This window comes from Lactuca virosa, chromosome 9, assembly GCF_052849685.1.
Source record: "Lactuca virosa cultivar CGN04683 chromosome 9, Lactuca_virosa_CGN04683_v6, whole genome shotgun sequence".
Lineage (NCBI taxonomy): Eukaryota > Viridiplantae > Streptophyta > Magnoliopsida > Asterales > Asteraceae > Lactuca > Lactuca virosa.
In genome coordinates, this window is record NC_136434.1 from 18,887,962 (window position 1) to 18,907,026 (window position 19,065).

General features: G+C 35.3%; 2 protein-coding genes across 2 annotated transcripts; both read right to left on the reverse strand.

Annotated features, from left to right (window-relative positions):
- Positions 1-918: 918 nt before the first annotated feature.
- On the reverse strand, positions 919-1,507 carry LOC145138986 (uncharacterized). The gene is made up of 2 exons (XM_079072962.1): positions 1,115-1,507; positions 919-939 (listed from the first exon to the last, which is right to left on the reverse strand). Exons 1-2 carry the CDS (start codon positions 1,505-1,507, stop codon positions 919-921), a joined length of 414 nt encoding a protein of 137 aa, XP_078929088.1.
- Positions 1,508-3,470: 1,963 nt separating this feature from the next.
- On the reverse strand, positions 3,471-4,136 carry LOC145141385 (uncharacterized). Its single transcript, XM_079074674.1, has one exon. It carries the CDS (start codon positions 4,071-4,073, stop codon positions 3,672-3,674), a length of 402 nt encoding a protein of 133 aa, XP_078930800.1. The 5' UTR covers positions 4,074-4,136; the 3' UTR covers positions 3,471-3,671.
- Between the last annotated feature and the right edge of the window lie 14,929 nt (positions 4,137-19,065).

A 19,065-nucleotide genomic window follows, 5' to 3' on the forward strand; every position in this document is an offset into this window, starting at 1 on the left:
ATAAGGACTGAACATGCATTTTAACACTTGCACAAGAGACTATTCGTGTAATTTACTCATTGATTTTTAATCGGGCTAGGTAGTCAAAAATAGTCAAAACGATCACAATTTATAAAAAAAAAGGTCAAGAAAATAAAAAAAAATATGAAAAAAATGAAAATCTAGGAATAGTGAACTAAATGTGTTAATTTCAGCTCCACGTCTTTGTCACTCATCACGCCGACACTAGTTTATGTTTAACTTAACATAAAATGAATCAAATTTTGTTATTTGTTTTAACTTTTACTTATCTGTATAATCTTTGATGTGTATATGAGCCTAAAGTGAATCAAATTTTGCTATTTGTTGATATTTATTTATTTTTAAATAATTTTTGTAATATGATTTCCGATTAATCATCGCCTAGACAGATTAATCTTTTTACCGCAATCTACCAACCAGATATATATTAATGTCAAACACTTTTTTAATATTATAAATATTAGAATACTTAAAATCAACATATATAAGGCGGCTTTATAAAATATTTTACAAAGATAAAAATAATTTAATTTTATGAAAAATGGTCGATCATCCAAATTAATATATAATACCATTTTGTGTAACAAAGAGATATAACGTGACAAGATAAAAGAAAATAATAATAAAATATAAAATAAAAAACTCTAGATAGGAGGTCGATAATAACAAGTCATGTAAATTTGTATCCTTGTCTCTGCTCTGTCTTAGCTCCTTGCTAAGAAGGGCGTCGTGTTATTTTTTAATATATTTGGTCTTTCAAAAAATAATTTGCAAGGCTTACTTTTTTTTTTAACCGGCAAATGAAATATATATTGAGAAAAATAAAAAACTCCAGCAAAAACAGGAAAGAAAAAAAATTACAATCCAATAAAAGGGTTTGAACACCAGTCTGTCTAACTAATCTTCTCTGCTTTTCCCCTGTATTTCACCCAAGTAAACACCGTATATATAATAATATCCGCCACTGCAGACGGTTGTATCCTTTTATTGTTGAACAACCTCTCGTTTTGTGATTTCCATATACTCCATACAGCCCCGTAGCAAATACTTGTCAACCTCCTTTTTTTTTCAGGCAGTTACCCCAGTTTGATACCAGTTCGACTACATCAAGAACCGAGGAGAGGTTTGTGTGTTGAATATTGCACCATTTTAGTATCCACTCCATTACTGATTTTGCAAAAGAACATTGTATCAGTACGTGGTCCGTTGTTTCCTCCTCATCCCCACATTGACAACAAGTTGTTGATTGTACATTGACTCCGCGTTTCGATAGATTGACTGATGTTGGAATACGATCATGTTTCGCCCGCCAAATGAACGTGTTGACCTTGATCGGAGTCTCTTTCACCCATTCGAACCTTCCGTTGTCAACCAAGTAACAGCTGTCGAGTTTCATTCTTAAGGCTTTGACCTGATAATCCCCATTACTAGTGAGAGGACAGAACCATCCCGCTTCATCATTTGACGATTGTTTAGCCAATATCATCTCAGTTGTTAATCCATGCTTCGCCAAATCTTTTTGCGAGCATGCAATGTTGTTCCACACACCTGTAAGGGTTTTTAGTGAGAAAACATGGTATGGTTTACCCGCGAGGTTGTGTATACAAGAGATGGCTTTTTGCCCATATAAATTCCGGCTCCAGAATCGCCACCACCACTTAACGATTAGAGTTGTGTTAAATGCTTTTATCGAACCAACTCCGAGTCCGCCTGCCGACTTGCAAGGCTTACTTGAATTCCCATATATGTCTATGTGGCCTTGCAAATTCAATTGCAATCACCCGAATGTGGGTGCTCTTACAACAAAATAAATGTAAAAAGTACTAATAATTAATCTTGTTATCATTTATTATCTTGAATGGAAGGCAACAACTAAACGCCTGAGCTTTAAATATTTTATTTATGGTGATTTAACTAAGTTGGTTGTCGTTTCTTGGTCCTAGTTAGATATAGAATAGTAAGAACTATAAATCTGTTTTAATTTTTGTTTCAATAAAATTTGAAAGTTACCAGATTTTTTATGGTAAATTTTGTTTAAAATAATATTAGATCAAGTTGAAGAGATAGCCGAACACAAGCTAAATCGGGGAGAACCGCACCCTCTCCTATATCCATCTCGATGTCTTACCTAATCATATATATGATTTTGTTGAAAATAATCAAATGCATTTTCAAATCACCAGATAACTTATAAGGTTGAACATGTTTCTAAAAATCGAACTAAAAAGTTTAATTTTCTACTTTCAATATGCGAAAGTTTTTTTTTTCTTCACTTTTTGGTCTTTGTTTTTAGTTTTTAAGTTTTTTCATTAATCATCCTACTAAAGGTTTTTCATTTTTTTTTTAAAAAAACAAGTAATTTCTAAACAATATATAAAAAATGAACTTATAAAAAGGAATTGTAAAAAACATATAAAAAGTAAATTTGTAAAAAACATGTAAAAACAAAATAAAAAATTAAATTTAAAAATAATTTTGGGAAAAAGACGTAAAAAACGAATTAAAAGATGAAGTTGTAAAAACGAATTGTGAGGAAAAAACATATAAAAACGAATTAAGAAAAGCTATAAAAAGAAATTGTAAAAAAAAAAAAAACAAAAATAAAAAAAACAAAAGTTCAATGATGCCAAAAAAATAAAGTTCAATGACCTTAATTAAATTAAAAAAAATAACATAAAATTTGTTGTTGTCCATGATAAAAATTAGGTTAAATAATTTTAAAACTTAAAACAAATTAAATGAACTAACCAAATATAATCTTAACCATTAAGGTTAAAGGCAGTCCTTATAATAACTAATGACTACCTTTTACATGATGATCACTCATTGCTCTTTAACCGTTATTGGAATTCATTATATTTTGTGTATGTGTATATGCAAAGAGATAGCTCGGTAGTGAGTAATTTCACAATAAACCTAAGATTAGTTTTTGATAGTTTTCAAAAAATATGATTATTTGGTCTCCAGATAGGCAGACACCTCTCTCAATTCGGTCATTTTAGTAATTATCTATTTGTTTTTACCTCAAAGGCTCAAACTAAATTTATATTTGTATCACGTTACTCGCTTGTGTTAAAAACATAATAATAAATAAAAATTCATTAAATTGTTTAACAACTACCATAGACTTGTGTTCATTGGCGTAATGACATTACTCCTGTCAAAATGATGAAATTGTTTTCATCACGTATAATGTGCATGCACAACTACGTAAGTAACTATACACCATATATAAAATTTTCTTTTTGTTTCCTGTTATATTTTCATATATGGTTAAGATTTATGTACATAAATTTTGAAATACTTCAGTTATATCTCAAGTTTTAGCCCTGAATTAAATAGATTTGTCAAAAAGCATTATATATGTTTAGTATATTGTCGTAAACGAATTGAAAGACACACGGTATTACCCAAGCTATTTTTGGATACTTTGACATTAATAGAAGAAATTACGTTTAAATAAACCTATAACATTCAACAAATACGCCACATAGGAAATGACAAAAATAGCCTTACATGCAGTTACAACTAAAGAACAATGTTCTCTTGTTTAGGTAGTAACAGAACGACATAGTTCACAAAGCAACAAATAAACCAACAATACCTTCTCGAAACACAAACTAACACAGCTATGGTTACTACAACCATTTTCAAGGAAGTGGAACTGCACCAGAATCATCTCCGGCACCAGGTCCACCACCACCAATTCCACCGCCACCTAGAGCCGGCAAGCCAGCAAAACCATTAGCAAGACCTCCAAAAGTTCCTACACCACCAGCAGCTGCACCAGGTCCACCAAATTGGTAACCAGCACCTACACCTCCGATCCCATTGGAGGTGCCAATGCCAACTCCGGCGCCACCACCACCAATGGGTTGGCCGTTGTTATCAAAGCCAGAAAAGCCACCCAGTCCACCAAAACTGACAATGTTCTTTTGTTCAGTTAGACCGACAGCAGCTTTGTTGGTGTCACTAGGAAGGTCTCTGGCAATGGTACTTTCTACTACTACTGCTGTTAAAACAACCAGTAACATGAAACGCCAGTTTGCCATATTCTTTTTTTATATTTGTTTACTTGGCTATAAGCGTATGTGTCGGATGCAAGATTTTTGAATATAGGAATGCCCTTTTTAAAGCCAAACTCGGGCAGTTGGACAGAGTAAATGGCCTTAATTTCTAGGGGTGTTTGGTCAATTGGTAGGGCAAAAAATAATATTCACCCATAAACCTTCAATTTAGCTGTCTTTTTTATTTTTTTGTACCTTGAACGCCAATTATTTATTTCGATTGTATTTTATTTATTATCTAGATGGTGAAATCTGACGAACCACATGCTCAGATATCTATTTCTGTTGCAAGAAGATCCAATCTTTAAATGGGAAAATCCATCAGAAAATGGTCTCAATTCATATATTGAGTGTAAAACAATCGGTCAAAATGGTCTAAATCCATTACAAAAAAACAGAAGTTTCAGGCAAAATCCATCGCTAATCTGTTAATTTAGGGCAGTGGCAAGTTTTATTGTGGCTAACTGGTGGGATGTCAAGTCCACCAAGCAAATTACACAATTTGTTTGCAAATAAAACGTAATATAATAGTAAAAAATGGTATCGATCATCGGGGAAATGGTTGTATTCAATCACCAATGCAATCCAATAGAACTAGTGAAAATAAACTAAGGTAGTGTTTGTTTTTTGTCTGCAGATCTGCGTGGCCTCTTCTGTCTGCGCCGCGCAGACCACACGCAGACATTAGCCTTCGCAGACTGTTTGTTTTTTTGAAGACTGTAGACCTAAAAATGTCTGCGCGCCCTCTTCTTAGCGCAGATGTAGACCAGAGTCTTCTAACATCTTCATACATCTTCTAGCCTAAAAAAACATATATATCTTTATTTTTTTTAAGTTTTTTTTTTAATTTATATTTTTTCCAACTTTATTAATGATAAACAATTTGAAAAAAAAATACAAAACTAAAAAAAAAAACGTTCGGCGATACAACATGATATTTTTGACAAATTTATAAATAAAGATTTATTACAATAATAATCGTTGAAGTTGTTTATATAAAAATGAAAAAAAAATAATATATTCTTATATTTTTTTTGCTAAATTTTGTAAAACATTATTTAATACAGTATCGTCAATTTCTCGAGAAAATATTTATGATACGTTTTAATGGATTTAATTGAAAAAATCGAAGTTTATTTCCATCCATTTATGTATCAAATTCTTTGATCACTAATTATAATGTTTAGTTATAACTTTGCAACTAAAATTGTTGGTTTTTATCAAATATATACGTTAATTCATACCATTTTTATTTTTATTTTTTATACAATAATACATAAAAGTTGATCTAGATTCGTTAATTATTTCTAACAAAGTCATAAAAATATTAAAAAATCATTTTGAAGTTTAAAAAAATCAGTTTATTTAGATTTCAGATTATTTTCGTAGCCCGCAGATGTTAAAAAAAACAAACAGTCTTCTTTTTTCAGACTGCGGACGTTTGGTCCACCTCTTCTACTGCAGAGGTCTACAGATATGGTCGGCAGACTGCAAACATTTTGCCTCAGAAAAAACAAACACCACCTAACTAACTACAATTAAACTAAAAGGTGGGGGGGGGGGTGTTATGATTGCTTGAAAACTAAAAGACTTGAATAACTAAGAACTTGCAATTAAGCAAGAAAGTGAGATGCTCAAATATTGGAGAGAATTGGTAAACCAAGGCAATTCAACACAATGAACATTTGTGTGTTTATCATTAGGATTTAACATGAAGCTTATCATTCATCCCAAATTGGTTATAGCAATCATGAAGCATGATATGCCAAGACTTCTCATAGGTAGTATGGAGGTTGGGGAAGCCCACAACACACCTTCTTAATCAAAATCAAAGATCCAATTGAAGCAATTGAACCCAAGAAGTTGATTAGCCTTAAGAATGAAGAAATCCCCAATTCCTAGAGGATGTCAATGTTTACACATCCATAAAGGAGTTATGATTCATAAGCTAGAGATGATTTCTACCATCATAAAGCCATTGTTCTAAGTAAATTCAATGATTCAATGCTAAACCAAAGAAATAAACCAACAATTGCTTATTAAAGTACCAAGCTCATGATCAAAGCACTAAACAAGCATAGAAAATATGAACTAGAATCATAGACATAAGATAAATGATAAATAAGCATAAATCCTTCAAAAACCCACAAACATTCAGAGGTTTTAGCCAAGGCCTACCCAAATAGAGAGTTTAGCCACTCATGGCAATAGAACAACAATCACAAAAGTCTAATTGCATAAAGAAACTACCAATAACTTGGAAATATGAAAAGAAATGAGTCTTGAGCTTCCAAATTGCCTTCTTCAGCTCTCCAATGGTGTAAAATCCAGAGTATCGCTGCTAGATCTGATCAAAATACCCAAACTGGGCAGTTGTGCGGGTACCCGCGCGACGAAAAGTCCACCCGCACAAGTGTTGCTGTAATGCTATTGGCTCCTCATTCCTCCACTCCACCCTTCCACTACCAAAGATTCCTTTGGTCCCTTCCATATCCATGTGATTTAAACCAACCAATCATCATTTAGCTACAAAAATGGATACTCCAAGCCCAAAATAAAAGTTTATGAACCATCTTCACAAGCCCAAAATATCCAAGTCTTTAACTCTTAAGGTCCAAATCTCCTTTTATGGATCCGCCAAGCCCAACAATGCATCGGAAAGCCCACTAAGCCCAACTCCAGTCACACCACAACCGCAATGAGCTCCAAAACCCTGCAAAATTCCTCATGCAAAATAAAAAGTCCCCGATACGATCCATGATAAAGAAAATAAAGAATATACAATGCAATACTAATAAAAAGAGCTAAAAATCTAAAATAAACTAATAAAAATAAGGAAATAAAATAAGCTATCAAATCACCCCAATCTTAAACCTAACTTGTCCTTAAGTTAGAACAAGACTAAAATGAGCTCGGGATGAGCTAAACTAAAAAGGAAAAAGAAAGATACCATAGAACTTGGTCAACATCAGTCACATGGTCAGAATCAGTCTTTCATGGACCCTACACATCTTCAAAATGTTCATCGCTTTAGAACCATAAACCACATTCTCAACCACTTGATGGGCGAATAGATCACGGCTGGATGTAGTCGCAGTGTGCAAGACAAAGGAAACAGAGATGCGCCCAGTTGGGGCACTTTAAATCACCAATGCAGACCATAGTGCACAAAGGAAAGGCGTCTCTTCACACACTATGATTCCTATATTTGTCAGGCTAAAGTGTATAGTACGAAATAGGGTTTTGTGTCACAACTAGCCTTTTTAGCTAGGAAATTCTATTCTCATGTAAACATCATCCATTGTGAGGCTTGTACTCTAACTGAATATCATACTCTATGCTCACTCAATATATTTCTTATAGTCAATAAGGTGTTGAAAACCTTGGAAATCCCGGTTCCAGTCTAATATGAGCTAGGGTTCTCTTATTGGGCCTAATGGACCCATAAACCTTCAACTTAACTATCTTTGGTCTAAATGGACCCAATTCATAAATCTATGACATTTGGAACCACTTGGGCCTAGGATGATTCATTCTAACCCTAATGGGCCTCATTGGGCCATAAATGAATTAATTAGCCCTAATGGGCCATAAACTCCATTTCTTTTATTCAAAAGGGGCCGTGAACCATCCTAAGGGTCCAATGGGCCGGAAAAATAATATTGGGCATCTAAATTTCGATCAAGCCAAGAGTTTGGGCCCAACACCATTTTCTTCATCCCACTAGCCCATTCTCGGCCCAATGAGTAAAAGAAAAGAAGAAAAAAATGAATAGGTTGGATAATGGTGCTTGCCACCTCATAGTTATTTAACATATATCAAGGTATTAACCACCAAACCCCCATGCACCATTTAATCACCTCTAAGGGAGGTCAACCCTTCCCTCCTTTCCCCCTTATTCTCTTGATCGGCCCTTCCCCTTTTCCTCCCACCCTCATTTCAAACTTCACTTTTATCTCATTTTTCTCTCAAGACATCCATTCCTCCCTCAAGAAATTTCGAGTTCATCATCAACAATGATCAATTACTAAGCTTCTTGGTAAGTCCATAGTAAACTCTAGATGTTTTACTTCAAGTTTATACTAAGATCATCCTTCTTACAACTCCATTTTCGTGAATATGGGTCTTAGAACAACCATCATTTCGAGATCCCTTCAAGACACAAGCTAGGACTCAAAAATCCCTCTCCTTCTTCATCTACATCTCAAAAACCCCCAAGTTGAGTTCATACCCCCTATTTTCGATTTTTACTTTGATTTGGGGGAGAATACAAGTTGTGTTGTGTAGATCTATGTGTGTATACATGAATATGTGTGTTTTTCATGATTTATTTGGTGGTTATCTATTATTTACTTCATAAATCTAAAAGTATGTTAAGAATATTAAGTTTATCACTTGGATCTACATGAAAACCTTGAGAAAAGTATGTGTTATCACATATAATACATGTAAACTAGTAGATCTAGGATTTATACACTTAAAATAGTAAAAAATGAGTGTTGTGTTCAAAGATCTATAAACTAAACTCAAAAATCAGCCTTTCACAGGAAAGTGTTGGTCCAATCTCGAACTGTTTTGACCACCTAAATGATAATATTTTTCAAAACGTTTTTACATACAAACATTTCAGGTTTCTACCTTTAAAATTACTACTCTCACGTTTTCATACGATTTGTCTACAATTTTTGGCGAATTTTACAAAACTGTCTATCAAATTTGAAATAATTTCGGACCAGCCTGTGAAGGTGAGCAATTTCACACTTGTTAGAAGCCATTAAAAATTATGAGAAAAATTGTGAACAAAGTAGACAAAATTTCCAAACTTCCAGAATTTACGGATCCAAATTTCTACTTACGATGATTTTTCTACAAATTTTCCAACAACTAAGTCGGAAAAGCCCAAAACCAGAAAAATGTGTATTTTCACAAAAATCAAGCCAAAAATGATATTTTTGACAAAAATGGGTTTAAAATGTTATTTTTACCACAAACTAGTCATCAACACAAGTTTTGAACAAAATAGAGACTAAAGTGTTATTCTTACAAAAATTGGGCCTTAATTGTAAATTTTTGGCTTATTGGGCCAAGAACGTCATTTTTACAAAAAGTGGGATTTTATGCTATTTTAGTGAATACTTGAACCAAAACCAACAATAAAATAACAAACGGATTAATTTGATCATTTTTAGGTTATTGGGCCTTAGTGGCCCATTTTTATGTGTGATAGGTCCTGTATACTATTTATATGTTTATTGGGCCTCATTGACCCATTAACATGTGCGACGGACCTTGGATACTATTTGTGTGCTATTTGGGCCTGTAAGTACCTTAAATGTGAAATGGGCCTTAGTTGTCCTTTCATATATATTTCGGGCCCATGTTATATAATCTCATTCCAATTGGGCCTTGAAATGATTTACATGTTTAACGATGCCTTAGTGGTTCACTTACATGGTTCATTGGGTCTGGAATGAGATTATACCTTTCTTCGCGTAAATTCGATTAAGGATCTAGTGAGTTTTATCGGTTGACACCTATTAAGTGTTTGATCGTAGCCTGTAGTTATAACCAGAATCTCTTGGAGGGAGAGCGGGGATTTGTGTATAGATCTATACGGGGATGACACCCCACACCTGAGCTGTTCGCTACAGTTAGACTAACTCAGTCTAGGGTGACGAAAACCTTATAATCAAAACCGGTGTCCAACAATGCCAAGACAGGCGAAATTGTCTTTATTTAGTATGGTTATGACGGCTCACTTAGAGTAATTAACGTTATGAAGTTTACGGAAGACCATTCTCTTTTCTTTTGGATTACTCGGAAACATACTCTCACTGGTACTCAACCTCGGGGGTTGGTATGGCAGCTTTCTCTTTTACAGACAACATCGGGTTGTCTGGGAACATTCTCTATACATGCTCTTTACATTCTCTCTACATTCTCTTTACCCTTTTAGTCAAATAAACAATAACATACATGCATTAATACAAGATCTGACACAAACATACTAAACAGTTTTCAGAAAATATAGGATTTTCTGGTGGTTTCAAAGTTATACAAATCATTTTCACAAACATGCTTATGAACTCACCAACATTTTTATGTTGACCTTTTTAAATTAACTTGTATTCTCAGAAAACCGTTGAAGCAGGATGAACGAAACAAACTAATGGATATTGTGTTATATTTTGTTTCATCATACTCTGACTATTTTGGCATGTAATATTCAAATACAATACTCGATGTAAACAATGAATGTTGTTATATTACATGTGTGATGATGATGATGTTATGTTTCAATTATATACTCTGTAATGATACTACAATGTTGAAGGTCACACCAAGCCCCCGGACGTTTCCGCCGTCTGGTTCAGGGGTGTGACATATTGGTATCAGAGCATTGTTTATAGTGAACTAGCATATCTAATCATACAGGATATGCAACTATAAATACAATGGGATTAAACAACTCTGAACATAATAATTAAAATACATACTTATGTGTGCATTTTAGATTAATAACACAACAAGAACAGTAAAAGTCTTTGGAGGATTTGAACATCGCTATTAAACTCGGACAGTTATGTAGTCGTATTGGGGGTAAATGTAGCCTGATCAACTACATTCATTCATAATACGACCATCATGTGTTCGGGAGTAAATGTGATGGACAATGAATCAAAAACTTACCATTTAATTATTCAAAGATCTTATAGAACCAAACCTAAACAAAATTTAAAACACTATAGGAGTGTTTGGTGTGCTGTTTGTTTCTAGTATTTATACAACGTCATGCGGAGGATATGGCCGGGTATCATTAGCCAGGAGAACCCTATCTCCCTAATTAGGGGAATGCAGGGTGGCTTGATCCAAAGGAAGACCCAGAAGAAGATTCATAGAAAGAGCTCGAGGGCAATGATGATGATGACTCGGATGCAGGGTCCAAGGTCATCAATCTTCCATACATGGCTAGAGTACCACATTATCGTAAGGGCTCCGATGGCCCCACGCCCCATGGGCACACGATAATTGGAGATGGAGTCACCAGCAGGGGATACGACCACACTACAGTAGGAACCGAGGTCTCTTCGATCTTAGTCATAGAGGACCAGCTGACCGGGCCCTCCCAGTCATGGTCCGGCGCACCCGAGACGTTGGCAACCAAACTCAGGACACCCACAATCAAAAGGACCAAATGCGGGCTGCTGTTGAGAGAACTGAAAGACAAACTGAGGAAGTGATCGGGACTCCCAAACGAGACAGTTAGTTTGGGAGGCACGACTACGAGACACCGAGCAACAAGTAGCTCATCTTTAGGGTGCATCCACTTCATCAGAACCACCACCAGACACTTTCCGCCACGATTAGGATCAACTTCCCCCCCTACTACCATTTGTTATGATTCTCTTTCATGTGCTAAGATGGTATTTACTAATGAAGCAATAATGTGTTTTCCTTATTTCATGTTATTGCACGAATTCACTTATATGCACAACCGAAGCCCTGAAACCGCTAGATACTCAAGGATCTCGAAACCAAAATAATCTATGAACTCTAGGGATAGACTTAATATTCATGCCAAATCCACGACTACCTACTACCATAAATACATCATAGGGATGTAGATTGAAACATTGTGGATCATGCGACAAGACGCGAAATTTATAGAGTACAACCAGGAATAACGATCACTACTTACCATCTGGCTTATCATCATGCAGCAGGAAAATGTCATCCCACAGAAATAACAAGCACACCCACGAGACACCGCTCCTGCAGATGGACTCTGCTACATTCCAAGCTGCTGTAACAGCAACAGTAACCGCTGCCATGACACAACTCAACGCAAAAAACACCAATAGTGGTGGAAACAATATCGACAACTCCAGCCGAAGGAACGAACACGGAAATCAACAAGTGACAACTTATCAAGGCACACTAAACCCCAAGCTTAAGAGCGGGAAGCGAAAGTCTGGAAGTAAGAGAAAGGGACAGCCAACTCAAGGGTTCTCAAAGAAGCAACATGTTGTTGCTGTTCATGCGACCATGACCCCTATTACACCAACACCAACGAGACCATATGCTGGAAGCCTTCCAAAATGCAACCAGTGCAATTTCCATCATAAGGGAGCCTGTCGGGAGCTGCATTGTAAGAAATGCAACCAAAAGAGTCACACCACCAAATACTGTAGAACTTATCCACGACAAAATTGTCAGCCGAACAAAAACAACAACAACCGCAACGACCTTAACAACGACACCAATGATGAGACCAGCCACACTTGCTATGGGTGTGGAGGAACCGGTCACTTCAGGCGCAATTGCCCCAAGGCTAACAATCAAGGAGCAGAAGGATCAGGAAGGGTCCTGACCTTGGGTCAAGGCGAAGCAGTCCAAGACCCGACAGTTGTTACTGGTATGTTCCCACTTAACAACTCTTTGGCTTGCATCTTACTCGATAGTGGAACTGAGCGAAGCTTCGTTAATAACAAATTCGAGCACTTACTAAGACAACAACCCCAGAAGCTATACGAAGCCTTCACGGTAAAGATGGCTAATGGGAAAAACCGAATTAACCTAGGATATTTATGTAGAGTACACCTTAACACTAAACAACCATTCATTTCAAATAAAAATTTAATGCCAGTAAATATTAGGAGTTTTGATGTGATAATCGGCATGGTTGGGTTGAGCCCCCACCGTGCTGATACTATGCATCGCGAGAAGGCCGTTTGCCTTCACCTTCCTAATCACGAAACTCTAATAATTCATGGTGATAAACCTGGCGCCAATCCTCGTCCTATCTCGTGCATCAAGGCACAGAAGTGCCTGCACCAGAAGAACTACGTTTTCCCCGCTCATGTTGTGGACAAGACCAAGGAAGAAGTAAGCATACGAGGTATTCCAGTAGCATGCGATTTTCCGGATGTATTTCCCGAAGAACTTCTGGGAATATCCCAGAGAGACAGGTCAAATTCCGAATCGACCTAATAACAGGAGCCACATCAATTGTCAATTCACCCTACAGGTTAGCTCCCGCCGAAGTTCAGGAGTTATCCAGTCAATTAAGAAAATTGTTGAGCAAAGGATTCATCAGACTAAGCTTTTCACCCTGGAGAGCTCCAGTCTTGTTCATCAAGAAGACGGATCCTTCAGAATGTGCATCGATTGTAGGAAATTGAGTAAGCTCACTATCAAAACCAATACCCACTCCTTCGGATTAACGACCTATTTGACCAGCTCCAAGGAGCTAGTTGCTTCTCTAAAATAGATCTAAGATCCGGTTACCATCAGCTCCGAGTCCGAGAAGAGGACATTCCAAAAACTACTTTCCGAATTCGTCATGACCACTTCAAATCCGTTGTGATACCCTTCGGTCTAGCGAATGCTCCCACGGTATTCATGAACCTTATGAACCGAGTTTTCCCAACCATTCCTAGTTAGCCTTTTCATTATTTTCATCAATAACATACTCGTTTGCCCACGAAGCGAGAACGAAACACTGTTAGCATCTACGGCCAACCTTGAAAGCATCAAAGCCGGAGAATATCGCGAAGAAAGCACTGCATGGATGGATAAAACTCTCGAAGTCGAAAGACGAAGCTTATTGTTATAAGAGTTGAGTTGGGCGTTATCTGGGTGATCGTCGATAGGTTAACCCAATCTGCCCATTTCCTGCTAGTATAGAAATCAAACAAGACGAAAAGATTAGCTTGGATCTATATCGAGGAGATCGTGAGACTCCATGAAATATCGGTATCTACTATCTCGGATCGAGATAACGGAATTTATTCAAGACTTTGACAGTCACTTCAGAAGGCTATGGGAAAATAGCTAGATATGAGCGTTGCTTACCACCCTCAAACCAATAGCCAAAGCGAATGGACTATTCAACCACTCGTAGTTATGCTCCAAGCCTGGGTGTTTGAATTCAGCAAGTCATGGGATACCCGGTTGCCCTTGATTGAATTCTCACGCAATAACAGCTATCGCACGAGTATCAAGGATGCTCCTTTCGAGACTCTTTATGGTCGAAAGTGCAGATCACTCACCAGTACTCTCATGGGACAAGAAACCATTCGCGAAACGACATAGAAGATAATCCAAATCAAAGCTCGACTTCAAGCATCGCGAGACCGACAGAAGAGCTATGTTGACAAGCGGTATAAGCCATTAGAATGTCAAGTCGGAGATCGCGGGTTATTAAAGGACTCTCCTTGGAAGGGAATGATTCGCTATGGGAAACGAGGAAAATTGAACCCGTGATACATTGGACCGTTCGAGATTCTTGCCCGGATTGGTCCAATGGCTTATAGGCTGCAACTACCTACCAAACTCAGCAACGTACACCCCGTGTTCCGCGTCTCGAATCTGAAAAGACGCATATAAGATGAGACTCTTGACATTCCTTTGGAAGGGATCGAGATAAACAAGAATCTTCTGTTCGTCGAAGAACGGGTTGAGGTTATGGACAGGGAAGTGAAGCGTACTAAACAAAGTCGCATTCCGATTATGAAGATTCGACGGAACGTTAAGCGTAGACCGGAATTCACATGGGAACGCAAGGACCAGATAAAGCAGAAGTACCCTCACCTATTCTCTCATTCATGATCCTATCTTTCAAAAGAATTTCGGGATGAAATTCCCTCTAACGGGGGGATGATGTCACAACTAGCATTTTTAGCTAGGAAATTCTATTCTCATGTAAACATCATCCATTGTGAGGCTTGTACTCTAAATGAATATCATACTCTATGCTCACTCAATATATTTCTTATAGTCAATAAGGTGTTGAAAACCCTGGAAATCCCGGTTCCAGTCTAATATGAGCTAGGGTTCTTTTATTGGGCCTAATGGACCCATAAACCTTCAACTTAACTATCTTTGGTCTAAATGGAACCAATTCATAAATCTATGACATTTGGAACCACTTGGGCCTAAGATGATTCATTCTAACCCTAATGGGCCTCATTGGGCCATAAATGAATTAATTAGCCCTAATGGGCCATAAACTCCATTTCTTTTATTCAAAAGGGGCCGTGAACTGGTAAGGCTTCCCTCTCAAATTTCGGGACGAACCTCGACTTCAAAACCCTCAAGGGTAACGTCTTCGATGTTAAAATTATACCACTGCAAGCGGACTGGTAAGGCTTCCCTCTCAAATCACGCCTTCATCTTCTTCACGTATCTCTTCTTCTTCCTCAGATTGCACCTTTATATTCCTTATCAGATACTTGTCTTATTTATCGACTCATTAAATTAGTCTAGTTCATTAATAAATTGAATAATAATATTGGATGATCAACTATGTGTCCCTGTAGCAACCTTAACAGTTAATTTCTTTCTTTCTGTTGAATCATGATGGGTATGTTTTTCTTTGTTTCTTTATTTCTTGTTATCAAACTTTAATAAGTTTCAGTTCATTTGCATCAAAGTGATTCATATGAAAACTTTGTATTTTAAATGCATATCAACTATTTGTTTATATGCCTATGTAAGATTCTCTTGTAAACATGAAATTAATTTTAATTGGATCTATAAATATGTAATCAAGTGAGATTTTTCTTATAAAGATGAAATTAATTTAGACATGGATGGTGGTTGAGAACAACAAGGTCTGTGTTTTTTCATAACTCATTCGTTTCATATTCACTTCACGAGAATGGATGGTGGTTGAGAATGACAAGGCCTGTGATTTTCTTTTAAAGATGCAATGCACTTTCATATTTTCTTTTTTGTATTATATCATTCTAGTATCATTGTAAATATGAAATTAGAGAATACTAATTGTTGTAGTTCTTCCACTGAATTGTGTGTTAGGGAATTCAATTATTTGCTTCAATTCCTACTATCTAATTTCCCTTAAATTTATTCTTCTTTTGTATGTTACACGTAGTGATTCTAACATTGTTATTTACATCTATTGTATCTTGAAACATCAAGTCTCATTCGATGTAGATTAGTGGTTTTAGGATGGAAGCCCTGGAAATCCCGGTTCCAGTCTAATATGAGCTAGGGTTCTTTTATTGGGCCTAATGGACCCATAAACCTTCAACTTAACTATCTTTGGTCTAAATGGAACCAATTCATAAATCTATGACATTTGGAACCACTTGGGCCTAAGATGATTCATTCTAACCCTAATGGGCCTCATTGGGCCATAAATGAATTAATTAGCCCTAATGGGCCATAAACTCCATTTCTTTTATTCAAAAGGGGCCGTGAACTGGTAAGGCTTCCCTCTTAAATTTTGGGACGAACCTCGACTTCAAAACCCTCAAGGGTAACGTCTTCGATGTTAAAATTATACCACTGCAAGCGGACTGGTAAGGCTTCCCTCTCAAATCACGCCTTCATCTTCTTCACGTATCTCTTCTTCTTCCTCAGATTGCACCTTTATATTCCTTATCAGATACTTGTCTTATTTATCGACTCATTAAATTAGTCTAGTTCATTAATAAATTGAATAATAATATTGGATGATCAACTATGTGTCCATGTAGCAACCTTAACAGTTAATTTCTTTCTTTCTGTTGAATCATGATGGGTATGTTTTTCTTTGTTTCTTTATTTCTTGTTATCAAACTTTAATAAGTTTCAGTTCATTTGCATCAAAGTGATTCATATGAAAACTTTGTATTTTAAATGCATATCAACTATTTGTTTATATGCCTATGTAAGATTCTCTTGTAAACATGAAATTAATTTTAATTGGATCTATAAATATGGAATTAAGTGAGATTTTTCTTATAAAGATGAAATTAATTTAGACATGGATGGTGGTTGAGAACAACAAGGTCTGTGTTTTTTCATAACTCATTAGTTTCATATTCACTTCACGAGAATGGATGGTGGTTGAGAATGACAAGGCCTGTGATTTTCTTTTAAAGATGCAATGCACTTTCATATTTTCTTTTTTGTATTATATCATTCTAGTATCATTGTAAATATGAAATTAGAGAATACTAATTGTTGTAGTTCTTCCACTGAATTGTGTGTTAGGGAATTCAATTATTTGCTTCAATTCCTACTATCTAATTTCCCTTAAATTTATTCTTCTTTTGTATGTTACACGTAGTGATTCTAACATTGTTATTTACATCTATTGTATCTTGAAACATCAAGTCTCATTCGATGTAGATTAGTGGTTTTAGGATGGAAGCAATTGACTTAAGCTTAACCACATGGGGCAAAGTATATTATGGAAGCTTGGAATGAAGTGTTGTTTTGATAAGTTAAAGGCATATGGACATTCTAAATGTATTTGTTTTTAACTATCTATGGTTGTATGCATGCGAATTTTTTTACAAAGAATTATGTGGTTTTTTTTCAAAATGGCACAATTGATTATGGGTAATTCATATTAATGGTGGCAATGATTTTGATCTTTTATTTTTTTTGTTTTATAAAATTAAGATTGATGTTGAGCTATATGCAAGTAATGACAATGTACTTTTATAGTTTTACTTTATTAGTTCATAAACTTGAAAGATTGAGTTCATTCACTTCTAATAATCATTTACACCATTTTTGTTTTGGTTATGAACTCAAATGATTTAGTTCCATCGAGTATGTTGTTAAAGATGCATATATCAAATTAAATATTGTATGTCGTTATTTATTCTTTATGGTTTCAAATATACAAAAAAAATTAACATAAAAAATGGGTCTTACATTTTAAATAAGAATATAAGTTGAACATTTTTATTTTGTAATCAGATTATATATTTGAAAATATTATATTATTTAATATTAATATAAGATGTTGTATTTTTAATACTTTATAAATTAGTACTAGTAATAAATAAGGTTAAAGTATTATTCTTTGAAAATAAATAATTTCTGGTTGCAAATTTGATTTATGTTTAATGACTATTTTCTTTTATAATTTATGTTATTTTTATTTTTCAACTGTGTAATACTCAGGTTATAACCTAGTTAATGTAATCATTTAACTGACATGTTTTTATTATGTTAAAGCTACTAAAGATTGAAATTAAGTTGCTAAATTTGTAGCTAAGTTGTTAAAACTGTCTTTTGGATATGCAGTACCAATATAAAATTTGTTTCTAAGCAATTAAAGTGTAACTATAAACTACTAATAGTAATATGTTTTTTTGCCTTCAGCACATAGCTATGAATTTGAATTCCTTAGCTAATTGTCTATGAAATTTAACTTTCATAACGAAATTTCTAAAAAAGTAGCGAGGCTTTTGTTTTCCATAGAAAAACAAGCAACAGAAATAAAATTCCATAGCACAATTATGTGGGTAATTAACTATGAATGCTACTTCATAGTAAAGCAACTATTAAATTTTATTTTGTTGAACAATTTCGTTGTAGTTTAACCACGATATTTAATTTTGTAGCATAAGTACAATGGAAAGTATTTTCATAAAAATGTTCGTTGCAACATATGGTTTTTCCATAGAAATATCGGTAGCAATATACCAACAGATTTCGAGTCGGTAACAGTTTCCGTAGAAATTACCATGTTCGCTACCAGAAATTAATTTCGTAGAAAATGTGGTAGCAAATTCGTTGTGGAACGTCATTCCATAGCATGATCCTTTGTAGAATAACAACAGAAATACGTTCCATAGCAACCTTCCCTCGCAATATCGGTACTTCCATAGCAAAACAAGCAAAAGAAATCAAATTCCATAGCAGAATTCCCTAGCAAATACCTACGAATGGTACTTCCATAGCAAAGCAACTATGAAATTGTTTTCCATTGAAAAATTATGTTGCATATTAACCACGATAATCAATTCCATAGCAACAGTACAACGAAAAGTGTTTTCGTAAAAAAATTTGTTGGAAATTTGCTACGAATGTTTTTTCCATAGAAATATCGGTAGCATAATACCAACGGATATGGAGTCGGTAGCATTTTCCCTAGCAAGTCCCATGCTCGCTACCGGAAATAAATTTCGTAGACAATGTAGTAGCAACCTTGCTATGGAACGACATTCCA